At 44.8% G+C, this 22,132-nt stretch overlaps 1 protein-coding gene across 2 annotated transcripts in view; it reads left to right on the forward strand.

The window, feature by feature from the left end:
* DOCK4 (dedicator of cytokinesis 4) overlaps positions 1–22,132 on the forward strand; it is a 1,300,588-nt gene that overhangs the window by 1,041,252 nt on the left and 237,204 nt on the right. For both annotated transcript variants that reach the window (XM_069228963.1, XM_069228964.1), the window contains exon 32: positions 21,681–21,766. In XM_069228963.1, the coding sequence (XP_069085064.1) occupies positions 21,681–21,766 (86 nt within the window). The remainder of the gene's footprint in view (positions 1–21,680; positions 21,767–22,132) is intronic.

A 22,132-nucleotide genomic window follows, 5' to 3' on the forward strand; every position in this document is an offset into this window, starting at 1 on the left:
AGAAAAGGGAGGATGTAGTCATGATGTTAGTGGAGAGGTTTGGCAGTGAGAAGGAGAATGCAGTATGCAAAAACAAGCATTGACAAAGACATAAGTTTTGCCTATGCAGGATCTATTGGCTTTGTCAATGTTTTTGAGATGTTTTAGATGTTGCACAACAGCCGGGCTGTTGTGCAACATGGCTTGAAGAAAAAAAACAATATGTCGTGGCTAGCATTGACCGCCGACATAACACTTTTTTTCCTTCAAACCATGTTGCACAGCAGCCCAAGCTGCTGTACAATATGTCTAAAAATAGCACTGGGGGTGGGTTTGAGTAGCAAGGGAACAGAAACAGTGGGCAGCTTGCTGGGGCAAGGAACCAATACCATGGAGATGTGTTGGGGGGGGGGGAGAAACAACAATGGACATGCTGCAGCTCTTATAGAGCTGGAGCAGGATGCAGCCAGTGCAACCTCACTGTACGCAGACAGGTCTGTGATAGGTCTGTGGTCCATGGCAGGGACAGGAGCCCTGGGAAGGAACCAGGAGGAGGTTAGCAGCCGGGCGAAAGCAGGAAGCGTGACCAATAAGAAGTAAGGAAATGAGTGGCGTGGAGGCCAACCAATGGTAAGTATTGGTAAGTGGAGCTCTAAGCCCGTTTTTAAGCTTTTTTTAAATTAACAATAGGTTTAGCTGACAATGCATGTGCACTGTTCAGGCAAAACCTAATACAACTCCAGGGGCTGTATCATGCATACAGCCCCCTTTCCTTGTTTGCGCCATGGCACACCTTTCAAAAGCTGTGCCAGGTGCAAACAAGGACAGTACGCCGTATTAGGAGGAGTTTCCCCAGGGCAGCTGCGACTCGTGCTGACCTTGGGGCAGCACATTCAAGTAAAATACGAAGCGGCTGCTTTAAAGCTGCTCCACGTTTCATAGTCTGTTCTGCAACCTGCCTCCTCTTTAAAGAGGGGAGAGAGATCCTCGTGCAGGAGGGTGCATTGAGTGACTGCACCTCCCTGCAGGGGATCTCTGGTGGGGCCCATAGGACCCCCTTTCTCCCCTCCAGAGAGCTACCGTTGGGAGGTGCACTGAAAGTGAGCCACCTTTTTGTAGCTCACATTCAATGTGCCTCCTAAGGACATGTTTACCTCTGTGCCTCAACCATAATACAGTGAGGGCAGAGAGGCAACATGATTCCCTCATTTGCTTGGGGCCACACCCCCATGGAAATGAGGTAATGCCCTCTCACAATAGCACTGGTGCTACATGTGTGCCAGCACTATCAGTATTACAGAAGAGGATGTACAAGCGTCTGCTGCCCCTAGTGTAATACCATTGTTCCCCAAGGGAGCACAGAGTGGATGCACACGCCTTTTATGCCCCACGGGCACAATGTTCAGTACAGCCCCTTTTAAACGTGCTTTCATGTCCAAATAAAGCAGGTGTTAGGGGGTGTGGCCGTCCAACAACGAAGATGGCTGCTTGTTAGAGCAGATCCTCTGACTCCCACACCAAACCCCCCTACATTGGCCACTGAATCTGCCCCTGACATTCCCAGCCTACAAGGTTCGAAGTAGGGGCTGCAGGGATTCCAAGATTTAAAAGCCGACGGCCGAGCAAAAATAATTTCACTGAATACAACTGTGAAACCCAAGGCTGCATGTGAAACGGCGGCCGGGCAGCAAACAGCACTTGCCGAGGCTTTGGGGGGGAAGGAGGTTAAAGGGACAGTGAGCAGTAGATGTGGAACAAAAGTGGGCCCCCGCTGTAAGTACTGAGGCTGCGGTGCAGAGGCCCACCGGGACCCTTGGAACCTGACTGACGGACTGGGAGGTGCAGGTGAAAAAGGGACTCTCCCTGGAGAGGTAAGGGAGTACCCAGAAAGGCTTCTGAGATTTGCTTGCAGCCTCTGGTCGCCAGTTGATTGAACTAGCTTGCGGGAAACCACAGCGGGAGACAAGACTCCGCACAGAACCTGCTGGCACCGCAGCAATCCCATCGCTCCTCCCAACGAGGCTTGCAGTAGGCCTGGAAAGTGAGGTCTGCGGACACAGACTGGCTCCCCTGGACACAGAAGGGCGAAAGTTAAGCTCATCTACAGGTGAAGGTCCCAGTGGACTCCAACCAGGCTGAACAGACCCCTGGACTCCAACCCCCCTTCTAAAAAATAATACTGCAGTCAGCAACAGCCATGCTAAATTGGACGGTGTAGGAGGGCACGAACTACGCCCGGGGGTACTTTGAAGTCAGAAGCTTCTGAATCGGGGGGCCACCAGTTGATTCAGAAGGTGCACGGGTGGGGCCAAGTGGAGCAGCAGAGGTAACCGGCCCGGGACTAATTAAAAGGCTGATTCCTTGGTTTAATGTCCTAAAGAGGAAAGGAGGACCCCCTACACACCTTGGAAGATGATTGGAACAGCCCCCGAAAACTCAAAGGGAGCCTTGAGCCTTGTAGCCCCGGGATTAGAACTTGGTCCAGCAAGCCCCTACATTGGCAGTGACCTTCCCTCCCCCCCCCCAGGACCACAGGACAGGCATACTCAACGGTGTGGCGTACTTCCTCAGTGGAGGGAGAGAAGAGAGGGTGAGCAGACTTGAAGTGGGGATGTGCTAGGTGGTAATGGGTGGTATTTGAGGCGGACTGGGAGCCCAACGGATGACAAGCCCTGTTTCTGAGGCTACCCAGACTCCGATTTTGTGGCTGCTGCCACCCTCAGTCTGCCGTAAAATCTAAAGGGATATCTGGGAGACAACCGACAAGCCGCGGGGTGAGTGGTCTGGCTGGTGTCGGCGAATCCCCCGGTAGACACTCAGCAAGGAGGACAGCCGTCTGCCCTACGGAGGTGATCAGAGGACTCCGGGCACGTGTGGCACAACACACCACGCTAAACAGATATACTCTTCCCTGAAAGGACGTAAGCAAAACAGCCATGAATGATAGGGGGGTAAGACTGAGCAGACCCGAAAATAAAGGGACGCTCTCACGCTCAAAGATGCAAAATTGACAGTCTCCATCCAATTTACCCTTGTGAGAGCAGACCTGCATAACATGAGTGCACGAGTGAGGGAGGCCGAGGACCTCCTCGCAACATCAAAAGCCGAAATAGCCTCCCTGAAGAAGCAGGTCAAAGAGCTGTGCACAACAACAGAGACTCTTGGAGCTAAACTGGAAGATTTTGAGGGTCACTCGAGGTGCAACAATATTTGCCTGGTCAGAATGCCTGAGAAGGGCGCAAGGTCCTGCAGTGGACTTCTTTGTAGAATACATTCTCTTCAATATGCTGCAACTGTGTGGACTCTCAAAATACTTCTTGGTGGAGAGATCACACAGGGTCATGGGTGCCCCTCCAAAACCGGGCGTGCCCCCTCGCACAGTAATAGCCCAGGTCTTCAACTACAGAGACCATGACGCCATACCCCAGGTGGCCCGTATGGCCCCTCGAGTCAAGATTGAAAATGCAGTCATAAACTTCTATCTGAACCACACCCTCAGTTTTCAGAGGCTACGTCGCAGTTTCACTGAAATAAAACGACCCTCCGAGAGAGGGATATGAAGTACTCTATGCTGTTTCCAGTGCAATTCACAGTAGAGACAGAGGGGAAAACCTACACTTCACAACACCTAAGGCAGTGTGGGACTGGCTGGTAGGGATAGAGGGAGTGAAACCAAAGAATCGCTCACAACATCAGGGCAATGAGCTCACCATCACGGACCACCGGAAGAACACAGTCATGAGTAGGAGCCGCCATAGTGACAGGTCCTGCAGAATATGGAGTCCTAAGAACACTCCCCGGGCTAGTTCGACAGAGTAGGCTGACATGCTGAATCACATCAACGTTTCTCTTCCAACACAGAACATCAATGAAATGGACTGTCCTGAGTGCTCTTCCAGGATTACGGGGGAGCCGCAGGGATGAATCTTCTATCTCTGAAGAGACCAGATGACTCTTGGTAACACATAACTATTTCTTAGAGGGGAAGTGGTTGGGTTCATAGTTGGGAATGCCACTATTTCCTACTGTTTTAGATCTAGTTAATGGAAACAGGCACTCTGTAAGGTTGGGGTGGTGGGCAGTTCAGAGTTTGCTATGCGTGAGGGGGTGAGTTGGGGTTTTTAGGTAACTTTTGTGGTTGGGCCTAGTTGATGGGGCAGTTACGTTTAGGAGCACTGACACCACACCCCAATGAAGGCAGTATAGGGCCTCCCCTTGGCATTGCACCAATAAATTCTGTGGGCAATTATGCTGATGACATGGGCTTCCATGACCACTCTGATGGGAGCGCGGCATTATACACCTGCTATGACGTTCCTATCTTGGAATGTCAATGGCCTGGGTGACAGAATCAAATTTGGTATCATACTACATTACCTCAAACAGCAGGCCCCGACATGGCCCTGCTATAGGAGACCCATTTGAAAGGAAGCAGCTACAAGGTACTCAACAGATAGGGATACCAACTAGTGGTGCATGCAGGTTACACGACCGACTCCTGAGGAGTGGGGGTTTTGATCAGGAAGATGCTCCCACTCACTATTTACCAGACCTGGCCAGGCACCCATAGCCACTTAGTGGCACTCACTGGAAGCAGGAAAGGGGAAACCATCAACTTTTGCTCTGTTTATGTCCTGCTGCGACTCCATTAAAAGACATTGCCTGAATTGGGTGCCCTACTCCTCAAGCTGCCCAAGGGTAGGCTAATAATAGGGTGGGATTTCAGCCTGGTGTTGTGTGGTAAATGTGACCACCAGCATCTCAGGCACACAGCCTCCCATAGTTTCCCATTGTTGGACCTCCTCTTGGGAATGGGACTGACTTACATATGGCGAGCTCACAAGCAGCAATTTATGTTTAACTCAGGAAGGCATGGCAGTCTGTCCCGTAATGATTACCTCATCACTCATACGCACCATATACTTCTTTTCAGATACTAACCACCTGGCTTAGGGTATTACGGACCACTCATTCCACGTGGAAGAGATTGAGAATAGGGGGTGACACTGTACATCGCACTATCTCAATTACCCTGTGGTATCTAAACTCCCCAAGATCAAAAAGGGGCTCCCAATAGCAACCAAACACTACTTTTCCAAGAACGAAAAATAAGTAGAATCGGCACAACCCCTTTAGGAGACCTACAAGACAGTCATCAGAGGGCAAGCAGTAGCCTTAATAGCAGGGGACAAAAAGGACAAACAAGCAGGACTGGGCTCACTGGAGCTAGAACTTCAGGTTCTTGAAAAAGCACTGACTCAACAGTGTTGACAAAGAGCAGGAGTACAGGGATGTAGTGCTAGAGGCTGCCAGTGCAAGCCATAGAACAACACAACACCAAGTGAATAAAGTCGGGGACAAAGATGGCAAATTGCTAGCCTGGCTAGACAAAGGGAGCATGCCAGCTGCTGGTTACTGGTGGTGCGATAACAAGAGGGAGACCTAGTGCAAGATTGACAGGATGTGGCAGACGTGTTCACCATCTACTATGCCCAGTTCGGAGGACTCGCACGATTACTTAGCAGACATTGGACTGCTGACCTTGTCCGCTCAGGACCAGGTAACCCTTGACAAGGAAATTTCAGAAGAAGAAATAGTTACAGCGATACGTGAATTGTCTTCGGGTAAAGCAGTCGGCCCCAATGGGTTGCCAATCAAGCTGTACAAGCTACTGAGTCAGAAGCTAGCTCTGCATCTCTTCAAGATGTTTGTAGAGAGTCACCGGGTGGGAGCACTACCAAGTGACTAGTGCCTAGCAACCGTAGTGGTCATTCCGAAGGAGGGGGAGCCGCCCGTGAACTGCACCTCATTTAGAGCAATCTCTCTCCTAAATGCAGAGGTTAAGATACTGGCTAAAGTCCTAGCCACTCATCTCATCACAGTGATCTTGAGTCTGATATACCCGGATCAGTCAGGCTTCATACCTCATCGTAGCACTGCATTTAAACTTTAGGTGCCTTCACAACATAGTAAGCAGAGCTTCCCACCCACAGGAACGGGAACTAGTATTTTCTTTGTACCCACTCATGGAGTTTGGCTCAGTTGAATGGATATACCTGTTTGAGGTTCTGACTAAAATGGGTTTTGGCCCCAGCTTTATCAAATGGGTGCGACTTCTATACCCTGATCGTCCCGGGTCTTTCAACTACAGCAGGGCATCTGACAGAGCTGCCCCCTATCACCCTTACTATTTGCACTTGCACTGGAACGACTGGTGGCTTGGGTGAGACAGGACCCATTCAATGGGCGCTTACAATGAACTGAAAGGTGGTAGGACCAATCTCCTTATATGCGGACAACATCCTGCTTTACATGACTGACACAGAACTCACGTTAGCCAGGTTAATGCAGATATTTCCCATCTTGGGCCACCACTCAGGATGGGCAAGAAATTGGGAGAAGTCCCAGATTTACACCTTGCATGGGAGACCACTGTGACTGCCACATGATTACGCTGCAAGATTAGTTGCTGAGGGCTTTCGCTACCTTGGGATTTACGTCACAATGAACCCAACGTTATTCTTTGGCAAAAATCCTGATGCCGCCTCTTGAAAGATTGACCATCATTGGAGATCCCTCCCACTGAATCTCCTAGGCAGGGCTGTCCGGTTCAAAATGATGTCCCTCCCACTATTTCTCGACATTTGGCCAAATATACTCTACCCAGTCCACAAATAATACTTCAAAGCCATAGAGGGTGAGCTCAGCACACTACTGTGTGATGGCCGCCCAGCTCGAATAGCGCAACAAAAACTAACAAGGGGCTGGTACAATTGTGGAGTGGCATTACCGGACATCCAAAAGTACTACTGGGCAGCATAGTTGTCTACTATCAGTGGCTGGGTCTTTGGGTCCTCCGATGAGCCGGCTTATCGGATGGGCAAGCTAGTACTGCAACCAAGGGAATATCTCAGGGTGCTCTACAGGCCTCTCCAAGTGCTTAGCAATTAGGGGATGGCAGCGGTCAACATCTGGCACGAGGCCACTCGATCCCTGGGCTGGAAGGAGACAATCATGCAGGCTACACCCCTGTGGGGCATGGCCACACTGGCTACATTGAGATACCTCCTAGGCTTTGACAAGTGGGACCTAATTGCCATTTCTAAGGTGGGTTACTTATGGCAACAGGTGGATGTTGTCTCTTTGCTGACTTACCAGATGACACCTACTTAGATATATTGTTACCCGCAGGCCTGACACGCACTCAGGGCGGTGCTGCCGAGGGCAACAGTACTGCCAGAGTCCACACAGTTAAAGGACAGACTACTCGATTAATGCATGCTGCCAAAAGCCATATCATAGACATATAACAAAATACTTGAAAACGCACCTGATGCACCTGCATGCGGGATGGGCCCATGATCTGGGGGGAGGGGTCTCGAAGATGACGAATGGCAGGAAACCACTGCCTCCCCTAGAAAGGTGATAGAACGCTCAAGCTTTCCTCTTGTACAATTAAAGGTCCTCCACCATTCGTATTACTCCCTGGCCACCTTGTTCAAGATGGGTAGGACAACAGATGCCAGTTGCAGTTGTATGTGGATCTCCCTTGGCCCTGATAGCCAAATTGTGCCTTTTGAATGTTTGGGAGGGAACAGACCTTCTCTGACCGGAACATATATGGTTAGCCTTATGGTTGGCTATCACAAGACTAAACATTGCCAAAGCGTGGAGAGCAGAACAAGTACCCCAGTTAGACAGTTGGAAACATGACATGGAGCATGCTGGCTGAAAGGTTTGTCTATGAGGGTCTGGGCTGTGAACAAAATGGGTTAAAATCTGGTAATGGTGGAATTAATACAGAGGACATATTTGCAACCACCCAGACATGGTTACTGTCTGGACAGCGGACCACTGGAAACTCGACAGACAACGTTGAAGATTAAATTGAAGGGGAGAGGGTCAGGGGTAGCAAGGGGTATTGATAATATCAAGGTGTGTGAAACTGTATTCACAACAGTGCTCTACATATGTATTGTTCGTGTCTTTGAAACCAATAGAAAGATTTATTTAAAAATATATATATACATATAAAGCAGATGTGTGTGTGTCAGCGTACATGTGGATAGGGTGCGTGGATGAGTGAGTGAGGACTTGTCAGATCATAGACATCAGCAATCAGAAAAAGGGCTACATTTGAATGGATTTATGTCTGGCCCTCCACCAAGGTTGACTGTTTAGGTCTTACTGATGGCGAATGTTGGCATCAGTACCTGAACATTCCTCCCCTATGTCTGCTTCCAAAAGATGACACATGTCTAAAGCAACGAGTGCAGGGCTAAGGAAGTTTACAAACTGGCGTAGAAATGAAGGGATAGGGAGAATGAGCAATAGAAAGGGTATTACATTTTTTCAAAACTACATGCTCATTTACTCAAACCCTAAATCCCTTTTCCCCAAAAAATATCAGTTACCAGTGATATGTATGTGACTGTCTTTTGCACACAGTAGGATGTACATTCCCCTTTCTCACTTATTAATGAGAATACATCATACCTCTCTTGCCTTAGATGGTTGCAACAACTTTTTTGTATTCCTCTTGCAGTTTTTGAACCTGTTTCTGCTAAGTCCTACCTTCACTCCCTTCACTTTCACACCTCTTATCTTGCATTCCACCTCGGTGTGCCTATTTCCACTCCACTCAAAACCCATGCATTCCTCCTACATTTCAAATATTACCTTCATCATTTTCATCACTACCTGCCCTCGTTTAACTTCTCCTCCTTGCCACCTGTAACACCTCACTCTCTACCTGCTGACTGCTATCTTATTAAATAAATGTATCCCTTTTCACACTGACTCCCCTAGCCTTTTGGCTCCTCCCTTACCATTACTTGCTCTCCTTCTAAATACATTTCTGGAATTCACTCTAAACTTGCCTGTAAGACCTTTTGTGATATCTGTATTTTACTGAACAAAGATGAACAATCCAAAGGACATGCTGACCCTCATTGCTACTCCAAAATCTATGAAGCAACAGGCTCAACCAAGGAACTTCACAAGATAATTGTTGAATTCCTGAATTCAGAATGCTCAATCTGGAAAACCACCCATACCTTATATTACTCCCTGTCTGAGCACTTCATCCCCAAAGCCAAATATTGTGAAAAACATCTTGAGGATAAAACTAATCAACTTAGACATTGCTTTCATCTCTCAATCTATTTCTCAACACAATCTAGCTACTGAGGGCACCAATCACAAAAGCATGTGTGGCATTTCTAGGTTACTGCCAGATCCCTGTGAAGCCCATATATTTATGGACTTCTGCATGAAACAATTAGTTGCCATCCAGGGCAGAGGTATTATCAGTCACTCCTTGGGAGTCTGGTCTATTCCCAGTGAAGAACTGCATATCCCAATGCTCTCATCTAATTATGTACAGTTCCTAGGCAAATTTGAATGAAAGTGATGCCTTCACAGTTATCAGCAAATAGGATTCTACCAATATAAGGACACATAATCTGCATTTATAGCAACATTGGACAAACACCAGATTACAGTGAAATCTAATCGTATAGCGGCACTCTCCTGTTGGATATTTTTGTCGCATTTTATATAGTCCCTCTTCCCACTCTACTCTGGAGACTCTATCGTGAGACAAGGCACTGTCTTTCCCGGACTTTATTCTTTTGGACCTAACAGATAACTCATTTTAGCTCTGTCTCCATTGTGCTCTGGCCTCTTTTCCTCGACTGCCGGAGTACCTTAAGCATCCACCATTGCCCCTTGTTTTTACCATGTTTTTCAGATCACTTCTAGAATTGATGATCTTCAAATTCAAATGCTGCAGTTGCTGGATGACATTCAAACTATAATAAAAAGCTCTTGTGAGATGGATATTTTTGTAACACTGGCCAATGCCTCTTAGTGGTTGACCGTTGAATGTAACAAATTACTTGAAATTAACAAAATTTAAAACAGTGATACTAGGTTGCTGTAAAGAACCTTCTAAAATCTGCTTTCCATCTTGCCAAAAGAGCTCAGCCCGCATAGTAATCCATCACTCAAAATAAAGACCATAGTATCATGGCTACAAAATTTGTCCCTGGTTCCTTAAATGAATGATGTTATGGAGGGATCCTTTTTCCTTAATGAGAAATGTATGTCTAATCTTCCTTTAATCAGGATTCTACCATAAGAGACAAGTTGCCATCAACCCTACCAAGGTGAAGGCCGCAACCTGTGACAAAACAGTGGGCCTGATTTATATGTTAATGGATGTAGTAATTACCATCACCATGTTAGAGTTCTTTCCACCCGCAATGGTAAGGATACTCCACCCGTCATATTTAGATATGTCTGCTGCCCCGTAGACATCTCTTGCATTTCAGGATCCACCATCACAGGGGTCATTTAAAAGTTTGCACTGCCCCTTACCACCACGTTTTCCATGGCGGTGACGGGCAGTGAAAACTAGTAATGTGTTCACCCACTCTAAATTGGGCGTGTGGACACATGGCCAAACCTCTGATGGCCCTTACTCTGTCAGGCTGTTGAAAGTGTGTGTAGGCAGCAGAGACAGAGTGATCTCTTCTGTTTACACACTGAAAGCCCACCTGACTCTAAATGAGGTGGGTGGACCCTCAGCTTTGCGGAAGGGGTACTCCATCCCTGTAGCGACTGAGTACCTTTTCCACCAATAAATAAATAAGGATCTGTATATGCTGGAATATTCCAAACTGTCATTGTCATAAACGTCAGCCTTTATCTGCTCTTCCCATTTCCTTCAAAATGGATATTCACTGAAAAAATAAAGGTAAAAGGGATTTTACAGTTCAGTGGAAGTGTCAGTTTAAGCAAGCCATTATAAAGGAACAAAACCAATAAAATTCACCAGTTATAGCTATATCAAGTAACCATCACTCATGCCTTCAGCAACTATAACTTGCACCCCTGCCATGCACAGTGTTGTAATCAATAATGTAATTTCAGATATTGCATTGATGTTACCAATGAGGTTATAGAACATGTCATGAGTGAAGTAATATGTGGGGTAATAAGCACTGCAGGGCAACATTGTCACTTAACTATAACATCCCTCTAACCATTGTTTTTTTCAGTGACTATGTAAGGTTCTTTTTAAAATGTAAAGTAACATATTATTAGAATAACTAACTACAACATACAACTAAAGTAAGCTTTTGTAGTGAAATTCTACTTTTTTTAAATTTATTTTTTCACATAGTCAGATGTTGGTCACCGTGCTCATCATGGGGTTGGTGCAGGGTCTGCATCCTGGCTCCTCACCTAACTTACTGCGAGTGCCATACCCACTGCAGCACAAGGCCTTAGACCGTGCACAGCATGCAGCTGGTCGCAGGGCCTGGCTTGGCCTTGTTCCGATTCCCCACAGGCTTTGTGATTTTACAGTATAAAGGGTGATATTGTAAGTAAGGCAGATTTACTCTCTTTGTGAAAGTGTCACAACACCAAAATATAAAACGTGAGACTATTGGCTTTATTTAGGGGTCAGCATATCAACATATATAAATCAGAACTATTGTCTTTGTCAATAAATCACCAATAACTATAATCAAATGTATATTTCATTAATTTAGACAATGCAGTGTTTACTAAAAGTGAATAAAACTTTCTATGAAGTTTATAAAACAAAAAATCACCATGTCTGTGAATCTTTCTTTTTAACATATTTCTACCTGCAAAATGCAGCCTTAAAAACTACCACTAGAGAGCTGTGAACTCCAGCTGAAGAGCTTAGCGCTCCAGCTAGAGGTGCTTTAAAAAATGAACTAATCTCTCCTGGGGTTATGGATTTAATGTCCCAGGAGATGTATTGGTTTTTTCAATGTTACTGGTGGACTGGTGCACTTCCTGCAACCCCCGCAACATTACCAAAATGCTTTTTGGCACCTATGCACCTTCTGGGGACACCACCAAGCTATAAAAAAAAAAAAAAAACATTAAAAAAACATTGCAGAGCATTATGGGGCACTCTTTGCTTGGAGCAGTGAATAAAAATGAGCAGCTTCTGCCACTCATTTATTAGTCTTTTATTCTGTTGTTTTTATTTTTGGGTGTCCCAGTACCCACCTGGGACACCCACATATTTAATTTTTGGTTGTGGCTGCCAAGGAAGCCCCCTCGGCCCTTGCCCCCACACCCATCCCTGGCTCCCTGCATGCGGCCCCATGGGCTGCACAGGAGCAAGCCACATGTTTATTTTTTTGTTTTAATAACTGTGGGTGTTCTGATGCCCACTGCAGACACCACACAGCATTTTGTATGCTGGGGGCCTCAGGGGGAATCCCTGCCTCCCTCAGCCCCACGGGTTCTCTGCAAGACAGGATCTGGCAACCCTTTAATAATCTTCTTGAAAAATGGGTGCCCTGTTAACCACCAGGGGATACCAACAGTATTTTCAATAGTGAGGGCTCTGGGTGGAGCCCAAGGCTCCTGCAGCCCTCCCACCTCTCCTTCATGCATCCATTCCTGGTGTGGAGGCTGTTGCCATAGCTGCCACCTGGCAGGAGCAGCTTTTCTTTGGTGCACTCTCATATCCTCCTGCCCACAAGAGAATGGACAGGTAGAAACTTCCATGCTCCCACCCAGCGGAAGCAGCCATCTGCTCCCCCGGGCAGGAGCATATAACACATCCGGGCCTCAAAGAAGCTTGAGGAGGGGGACTGTATGCCCCACCCCAATTAAATAAATTGGCCCTAGGGAATGGGGTCCCAAGGCCTAGAAGTGTCCCAGAGAGAGGTCTGTTTGCCTTTCTGCCCTTGTTCTTATGTCCCCCGGGCCCTTGCCACCCCTTTGAATTTGAAGTAACACATTTTTAGAAAATGTATGTTTTGCCCTTCCCACCCCCCTCCCCCCTTCCCAAATCCAGGGCTAGAGGGGCAAAATATTCCTACCCTGACTCTTTATATCCTTTTTCAATCTTTCTTAAAGGACAGGTAACTCATTTCCTGAATCCTAAAATGACTGCCACCATATCTGTGTTGGTGGTAGGGAATCAGACCTTATTTTAGGATCTGTTGGCTCCATGGATCCTCCACAGCATGAAATATATAAAATGTTTGAGCCTTAAACTCAAAAAATACTGAACAGGTTTACACTAAATCACAAAAAGCTCCTTTTCCTGACCAATAGCTAGCTTACTGCCGAAATTGGTGTAATTCCGTTCACCTGTTTTTGATGTAGCTGTGTCTAATTTTCCTGTGGAAAAAAGAATAGGGAAAGCGTTTTTTGGGACCCTCCACTTTTTTCTCAGCCGCCACTTGATGGATCATTCCAAAACTTCATAGGAAGAAGCTGAAGTGAATGAGACTTTTTTGGGAAAGTTTTGTGAAGATTTGTTAAATGGCGCCAAAATTATAAGCAAACCTAAAATGTTTTTCCCATAAAAATATTTTTCACATCATGGTGTACTGACTGATTTCTGAGAGCCTCGTTAAAGAAAGTGATACTGTATATCTATTAAGTTTAGTTTTTAAGTTACAATTCCCAGATTATTTATTTATTAATAAGGCTTTTTTAATGTATTCTAATAAACTTCTCATTTGAGCGCACACTTATACTGTATGGCTATCCTGATCGAGCAAGCATTCCTAATGTATAATGATACCACACAATCAATTTTTACCATGTCAGTGCATAAGTGAAATTGCATTGCCTTGTTAACTGTGTGGATGCATTTTTGTTCTCATGTGAGGAAATATCACAGTATTGATAGTCTCCAAATGCTGGTCAATAGATAATAGTTGTCTCCACATGCTTTACTAATGTCATCAGCAGATGGTTAATTGGTGGTAGTCTATGTAGCCCCAATTGCTTATTTAGGTAAAATTTTAAATCAAATCCCAATTAAGAATCATTGTCAGTCACCATGTGCAAGTAAGTTGTATACTGATCCTAAAAGTACCTAATAAGAGGAATTTCAGTCTTCGCATGCCCATAAGTCATATGGCCAGCCTCCTTTTGTCATCCCCATTAAGGGGTATTCCAGTGTCGCCATCAAGTGCAAACTGAAATAACTTGCATGAGGTGTCGCTAGTCCTTGCGTATCCATTGAGTTATATTGTAAACTACTACATTCCCAAAAAGAGCTATACACTGGCATTTTTTTATTTTTTACATTTACCACAGTTGCAGTGACACTGAAATTAGCAAGATGTTATTTATTAAGGCGTACGTGAATTATAGTTGTGCATTGTGTTGAGCTTGGTGTAGCCACTATTGCTGGTTATAAAAATATTTGCCATTTTGTGGGGGTTTGGCTGGGCCCTCCATCCCTCCATTAAAGTATGGTTCAAAGTTATGGTGTACTGTAATGACATGGCAGGCACAAACACACTGATGATTCCCTTGACATCACAACCTAGAAAAAGGTGGGCCTCGCTTCTGGCATGTGGGGCAGAAACCTAGAGGAAGGGCTGAATGGAGAGAAAGGATTAAGGTGAAAAGATTGTGGCTGAAAAGCAGTGGCACTGGCATTAGGGCCAGCTTGCCAGATTTTACACTGGGAATCATGCTAGATGTATGTGCTTATATTGCTACCTATGTGGTTTACCTGAACTGGAAAAAAATGAAGCTTATATTATGGTATCTAAAAGATGCCAGCTTCCTCTACTAATGCAGGGGCTTTGAGTTGGGTCCCGGAGTAATACCTCCATAGTGAGTGGGATTAAGTAGTGCCGACTGAGCAAGAAAGTCATGTAACACATTCATGGCAAAGAATCTGTCCGTGCATCTTTCGAGATTTGGATTTGTTTCTCTCTTGTGCAGAGATCTTTCTCAAAACATCAGAAACATACCCTGGCGTGCAATGTTTGTTCTTTATCTTGCAATTTTATAAACTCCTAGATACAGCATCTTCTTAAATCCTTCGTGAGATCTCTGTATGTATCACCGAACATTCGTTGACGACTTTTGGTATATTCTCCCACAATTGGCTTCTTGTAGAATTAAACATTGCTACCTCGTGCAGTCACTACCATAACGTACATTATAAGGCAGTGAAAGGGAAGCTAACCTTGATGATCGCAGTTCTAGGGCACTTTGAAGCAGATGGTTCTTTATAGGATGTGTCACCGGGATGTTAATTACATCAGGTGAAGGAGACTCTGGGACCTGCCATCAGGCACTAACCCTTGACTGTTATGTTGTGCATGCATGTTACGCTATGTTATGTTATGATTGCTTGAATGGCTTGCATGTCATCCGAAGGGTTTCATGGTGTCTAAGAAGGGTGTGTAGGCCAGTCTGGGGCCTATTGGAAGAGACAGGTTTTCAGTTTCTTGCAGAGCTCTAAGGTGTTGGCTGTGCTGATTCGGAAGAGATTTTTCAGGCTTTGAGAGTAAGGTAGGAGAAACTGAAAACTCCCTTAGTTTTGACTGGCAAGGGAAAATAGAACATTTTAGTTGTGGGTGGATTTTGAAATTTACTGAAGTGGCATAGGCTGTGGCTGACGAAATAAAATCTGTTGAGACTTGGAATTGGAGAACTGCTGAAGTAAAGTTTGATGGTGTACGGCATGCTAGATGTCTGTACCAGTCAGATTAGGGGTGTTACATATAAAAATGACAAGCTGTGCTTGCGCTCCTTATAGCAACTCTAGAGAAGCTTCCTCTTTTGAAAGCAGAAAAGTAGGATTCACTTGCTGTCTTGTAGTAGGAGTCCTGTCTGAATTTTGAGAATGACTACTGTAAATGAGAAATTGTGCTCGAATACTTTTTCCCAGGTCTAGTAGGTACCGTGCCTGCTCTTTGGGGCTTTTGTTTGCATTTCTGCCTGGAATCCCAGGTGCTTAGAGGTTTGTGAACAGTGCTGAGGGGAGATTAAACCAAAAAAAGAAAACAGTAAGTCCCCTGCCGAAAGGACTATGAGTGGGATGCTAACAAAACTGTGATTTAAATCCTGTATCTGAATGAATGCCTTAAGCCAAGATGGTTTAAGAGGAGCTGGGCATTGGCACAACCATGTTGTCAATGGGAAAGTATTGTGGTGCCTGGCATATAGTCTAACATCTTAATTGTGAGACATCTTGCACTTTTTTTTAATCAACACTGTTGAATTTAAAGTCAGCAGAAATGTTAATTTGTGAGTTTCCAGCTCTGCAAATATCTAGTCCCGGCCATGTTCTTTGAGCCTGTCTGCTGCTGTTCTTCTCTACTCAGCCTTAATTAGCACCAGGTTCTCCTGCGAGCTTTTTTTCCTCTTTTTCCTGCTAATTGGTTAACTTACATTTAATATTTTGTACAACCTTGGTGTGGGTGTTATTTATTCTGAACTGCATTCCTACTTGAATTGTAGATACTACACACCCCAGAACCTCCCTTAGTGTAAGTGTTCTGTTTGTTTGGAGGCATTTGGCCTGCCTATCAGACTCTCATGGTGATGGTGCTGTGAAAGTTAATTTAAAGTACTCATTAAAGTCAAAGACAACTCTTCCATGTCAGAACCCAAAGCCAAGTTCTAAAGGCTACATCGTACCACCGATTCCTCACCTCATGAATAGCCTTCCCCATGCCCCTCTCGTCCTAGAAACTTTTACCCGGAAATAGCTCCCCAGGGATACCAGGTGGTGCCATACTGTGTCCGATTAAATTAAGTGCACAGGTGCACTTGACATGGCAGTGGATGGTGTGATCTGTATAATATGGCTCTCACCAGAGACGTTCCAGCAGTAGATATCTCTTGTGTGGCCATGTAGTCATCCTTGCATACTTTTGCTAAACATAACTGCCTCACACCTTACGTGTGCTCTGACAGATACTTTGACATGGCTGTGTTCCATGGCACTACTCAATCCCACCTCTCACTAAATATTACTGTGGAACCTGCTCCTAAGGTGAGGAATCTTTATATGTATCATTAAAATTTATGATCATGACATTTCTAGTAAATATGTAATCTTCCAGCACTGTAGATTCTCTCTGGTCGTCGTACCCGATGTTTATGTGGGACTTTGCGTTTGTTGGTGTTACAGAAATTCTCTCCTCGTGCCCCTGCCCCACGAATCCCAGATTATTTGCTGTATTGGTTACTAACGTTAGAACTTACAGGTGGGGCTTGTATTACTGAATTCAGGGGGCAGGCATTAATACATCTGGCAACAGTGATGTCAAATGACTGAACCCACAACATTCTGTGCTAGATTGCAATCTCAAGAAAGCTAGCATTTTGCTTGTAGTGCACAGTTCGTAGGCTTGATTTAGAGGGCGAAGGTTTGTCAGTCAAGAATGGGTAATGAGCTGACTGGTAATGTTTTAGTGATGCCATCTTCCCTGGGGTCAAGACAAGACCCAATAATCTGGCCAGGATTCATGTTTCACACTTACAGGTTAGTGCTCAGAACTGGCCTGCACAGCCTAGCAACATGAACCTTTCAAGATCAGTAATCACTCTGTGCTGGTGAAATATAACTTAAATAAAGCTTAGCAATCAAGTCTTCATTCACCTCCAGAGAGCGCTATGGAGTCTGGATAGCTCCCAGAGACAACACAGAGTTTCATGTCCTCTGCATACTGAAGTTTGAGAGCCTCCAGTGGCTCGTTGAACATGTTCATAAGCATTTGTAAACAAGAGCCCCAAAGGACTCTAAAACTGATTCGAAGTTATACAGACTGCAGCTCACCCATCCTACCATTTTGTGCTAAGGAGAATGTGGTTTCTTTCATCTGTGCACGTGTATGGCATTTCTGGTCAAGTATGAAAACTGGTATTAGAAAACAAAGTCTGCAACTTAACCTTCCATCTTTCCCCTTCCCTACATTCCCCCGGCCATTGGTTGGGTTCCTGTGACAAGTGGGGTATGTGGCTGGTATATGACAGTGTGCCCATGGGAAGGTGTGTTGAAGAACCTCTGTGGTGTCTGGACAAAATGGTGTTGCTGTTTGTGAGGATGTGAATGCATCACTGTGTCACATGTGACATCTTCTGCTAATGCATGCATCATAGTCAACAGCACAGTTGCTATTTTGGACTTGTATTATCATTTTTTATATTTTCAGTACTGGTGTAGAATGATAGAGTGTATTCGGCTAGAACGTAGGCTTGACTAAAGTGTCGCAAACTAATTGGGCTCACTGATCAGGATAGAGGGTTGTGTTATACCTGTGTAGCGTATTGGGTGGATGTCATAAGTATGACAGATCGGGAGGAATTTGGGTAGAAATGTGCATTTTGGGGCTGGATAGAACAGACTGTTGCCGCCGATACAGCTCCAAAGCAGATGTAATTAGAAGGTGTCCTGTGCCTCTGAGGGAGGAGTGAGACTACCTTTCAAACTTGGCTGATGGTATTACAGCTAACACTTTTAGGGTGTTTTTGCTGATACAGACAGATGAACGTTTGCAGTAATGCTGCCTCTTGTTAATAAAGCAGATTCCATACTTGATGGAATAATTTACCATTTCCTTGCTGTTGGTCATTTTTTTACATTTTGTTCAATTAACTCATTTGATAATCTTGTTTGAAATACTTATAGCCATACTGTGCATACCATTTTGAAAAGAAATGGTTAAGCGAGTGTAATTCCAAAAAATGTCTCTTGAAAGTGTTTTTCCAGCTCTCTAAGCGGCGTCATACTTGGTCTGTCCGAGAAAAATCACCTCCCAACAGTCACTAGTTTTTGTAGGGGGTCCTTTTAGATTAAGTCCAACCACTGTTCCTCAATATTGAAACATCTGATGGGTGGAGAGAGAGCTGAAGGTGAAGCTCAGAAGGCAGGTGTTGCAAGACTAGGTCACCCTGTTTGTTCCTCTGCACTTATCCTCAGGATATCCCTTTGTTTTGACACCGCATTTGCACCCCTCCTTGCAGCAGTGATGCATGTTACAATTGTGCAATGGAAATTAGTCTGAGAAAAGACAGGGGGATCTATGCAGAATCTATACTTTCTCCCAATTGTCTTTTAGAAAGCATCGGCTCTGAGCCGTAATAATTTTTTGGGCATTTTGTTTTTCTTTTTGGCCTGACCCCTGACCACTTTCTTACAAGAAGTTTTTATGGGTGGTTGAGGATGGACTTTAATGTCCTTGCAGCAATCAATAGACTCTCACAGGGGATAACTGATTCATGACATAAGTATTCTAAAGACAAGCACGTGCTCCTTTTCATGTCTTTCACTCAACTGTAGCCCCACCATCCTCTTTGGTGTAATCCTTAAGAAGTTATCCTTCAGTTTTCAACAGTTTCTGGAGTCTGAATACCCCAGATCACTAAAGGTGTCCATTGGCTGAACATCCACCCAATGACATTCTGTCTCTTGATGGATATTCAGCTCACCTAATGTCAGGTCCTGAGATTTTCGGTTACTGTTTTGATTTTGAAGCATTACGAAAAGGACTTTGTTTTGTTGGTGTAGGCAGATGCCTTTGCATGGTGTGTACATCGTTGCAAATAAAAAGATTCAAGGAAAGGGAGTCTCGGACAAAATGGCTATTTGAAAATTGAAATGGTAGAGCAAGGTGAATTTGCCAGTTCTAGTGACATCCGTGCAGTTCCCCACATCCAGTCGTCCACACAAGCACACTTAAGGATGTTTGTCCTGCAAATTGCTGCTACAAGGTAGCGGAGCTGCGGTATAAAAAGTGAGGCTTGTAGTGGGCTCGGTGGAATCTTGAATCGACAGGAGACCTTCTTGGGCCCCTTGAGGCTTGAACATCTGCGAAGAGGCGAAGATTGTTCTAGATTGCACGGTTATGAAATTGAAAGGGATATGCTCTTTGCAAATGATTGTAGATGCGATGTGCCATGTATAATGCCACCTGACTTCACCATGTTTCTGTTTACATACATGCAAGGGAAAATCTTATTTTGTGGCGTAGCCCGGATCTTTTGGTATAGTCTGCACTATGTTGACGTTGAGGGGGGGTGTTTCACTAGCCGGGGGCTCTCACAAGTCGTTCATATACACATTCAGCACTGCCGGTTGTGTAAAAGGTAGTAGAATACTGTTAAACAGCAAATGCAGTTTGTTACCAGCTGGTAGGCAGTGGGCTAATAAAACTTCAATAGAAACAAAATATACTTTTATGCATAATAACAATGTTAGAAAAATAACAACCAATTACATTTGCTTAGCATTCGTGGTGACTTTTTTCGTTGTTTTGTTGTATTATAATGAAATTTACAAATCAAGTTCTGAAATTTCCGAAAATTAAAATTGCAATTAGCAACACATATTCAGTTTTCTGCAAGGATGTTTGTAGAGCAGGCTTCTCCGGTGAGTAGTTTGTGACCTACTGGTCCAGCTTACCTCTAAGTAGCATTCATATGTGCTGCCCACCCTACTAAATTACAAGTGTTTGCCTTGACTTAATTAATATACATTGAAAAGTGTGTATTTAAGATGAAAATGTGTGTTTTCAAGACTCATACGCTTTTGTTTGGAGAAAATTTAGAAAATTGCACAATTTATTCAAAGCTGGTATTTGAATGGTATATCATATGGTACTGGGGTAACCTGTTACTAGTTTTATTACCCTGGTGCCAGGGGCATTGCACTAATTAATGCAATTGTATATTGACAAGACTTCTCTATGTTACTGATGGCAACCTTGCCAGATGGACTTAGGTACTGCTAGTAATTTTGCATAGGTTGCCCAATAATTGAATCTTGTCTGATGTTGTTGCTAGTACAATGCTAATAATATTAGCAGCTCAGGTGATTTTCATTGAACAGAAAAGATTCTAGACCCCAGTTGTAGAGGATATCAAAATTATATCACAAATTAAATGATTAATAGCGATGACATGTTACATAACAGGAGAGATGTCAGCAATGACCTAGTATGAAACGTCTCTTTGCGCAGGATAGATTGAGCGCGCACATCTGCTCACGCGTGCTCCATTATTGGGATTGTAAGAGCGAAGGCTGGCTGGGGAGCTGTCTGTTGAACAATTCTTGACTTGGGCATCCCCCAAAATATAGAGAAGTCCTTCGAATTCAGAAGAGCCAGCAGCAGGCTTTGTTTTAGTAGCTGTGGCTATGATTTACAGTACTGAAAGAACTACAGATACTTTGAAACAACAGTGTGTCACAAGCCAGCTGTATGTCTAGCAAACAAAAGATTGTATTAGGGGGACGTGGTTGCTCATAGTTGCAGTGCAGGTAGGTAGTTAGACCCACCGAAGTAGCCAATGTATGTTGTGGTATAAAGTGGGTGCTCAAGTCGGACCTGGCTTACTTTATACTTTGCCTGACATTAAATAAAATCCATATTTAATACCTGATGAACCTGGATCCAGGCATGAGCACCTGCGGGTTGTGCCACCTCGCTGCATGGTTCTAGCTCCCCAGTCCTATAAGCCCATTTCCATAAGAATTATTATTCGAGTAATCATGCAGGAAGGCTAGGGAGCTTAGGTGATTGTTTTTTTTTCTCTAAACAGTGAGCTTTGAGAAAATGTGGCTGGTTCTGAGATGTAGCCCTGCAGGAAGAATTCAGGCATTCTAGCTCGGCTCCACGCTTCTTGTTTGAATCCATAAATAGATAGCTGCAGCAGCAAATGCTAGTCTGCGTGTAGTTTTAAGTCCCATTGCTCCTTTTCAAGGCGCACTGAAAATCCTCTTTCTGAATCGTGGCTGCTCGCGACAGATGTGACCGATCTGAAAAATGACAATTGGCGCCGATGCTGAGGCACCCGCTTAGCTGTATCCCTCCGAGGCATCCCGGAGAGGAGCGACAAAAACAACAGACGCAAAAACCTTGTTTGTGCCTACATTTCAGGTTGAAGCCAAACTAATCGACAAATTGGATAGCTTGATGTCAGAAGGGAAAGGTGACGAGACGTACCGCGAGCTCTTCAACAGCATGTGAGTATGCCATTTAACCCCTACTAACTTATGCATGCGGAAGATTAGACGGCGCCGCCGCAGATGAATATATCTTGGGCTTCATGGAAACAGCTGAGAGATCTTTTCCTTCCATGCACAGTGTGAAATGTGCCAGTGGGAACTGCAGGGAGAAGCGAAATGTCTACTGCAATGTGCTTAGCGCTTCCGCTCGCTGCTTTGTTTGGAGCAGTAATTGGGGACTGCTGTGCATTTTATCTGAAGCCACGTTCTATTGCCCATCCTCTCTCCTCGAGACGCTAGGCTCGGGAGCGATGCCCCTGCAGTAGGCGGGTGGGAAGTTAACGTGCGCCGCTTGCAGCAAGGAGATGAAAGCAATGCACAGCT

Source organism: Pleurodeles waltl, chromosome 4_1 (assembly GCF_031143425.1).
Source record: "Pleurodeles waltl isolate 20211129_DDA chromosome 4_1, aPleWal1.hap1.20221129, whole genome shotgun sequence".
Taxonomy (NCBI): domain Eukaryota; kingdom Metazoa; phylum Chordata; class Amphibia; order Caudata; family Salamandridae; genus Pleurodeles; species Pleurodeles waltl.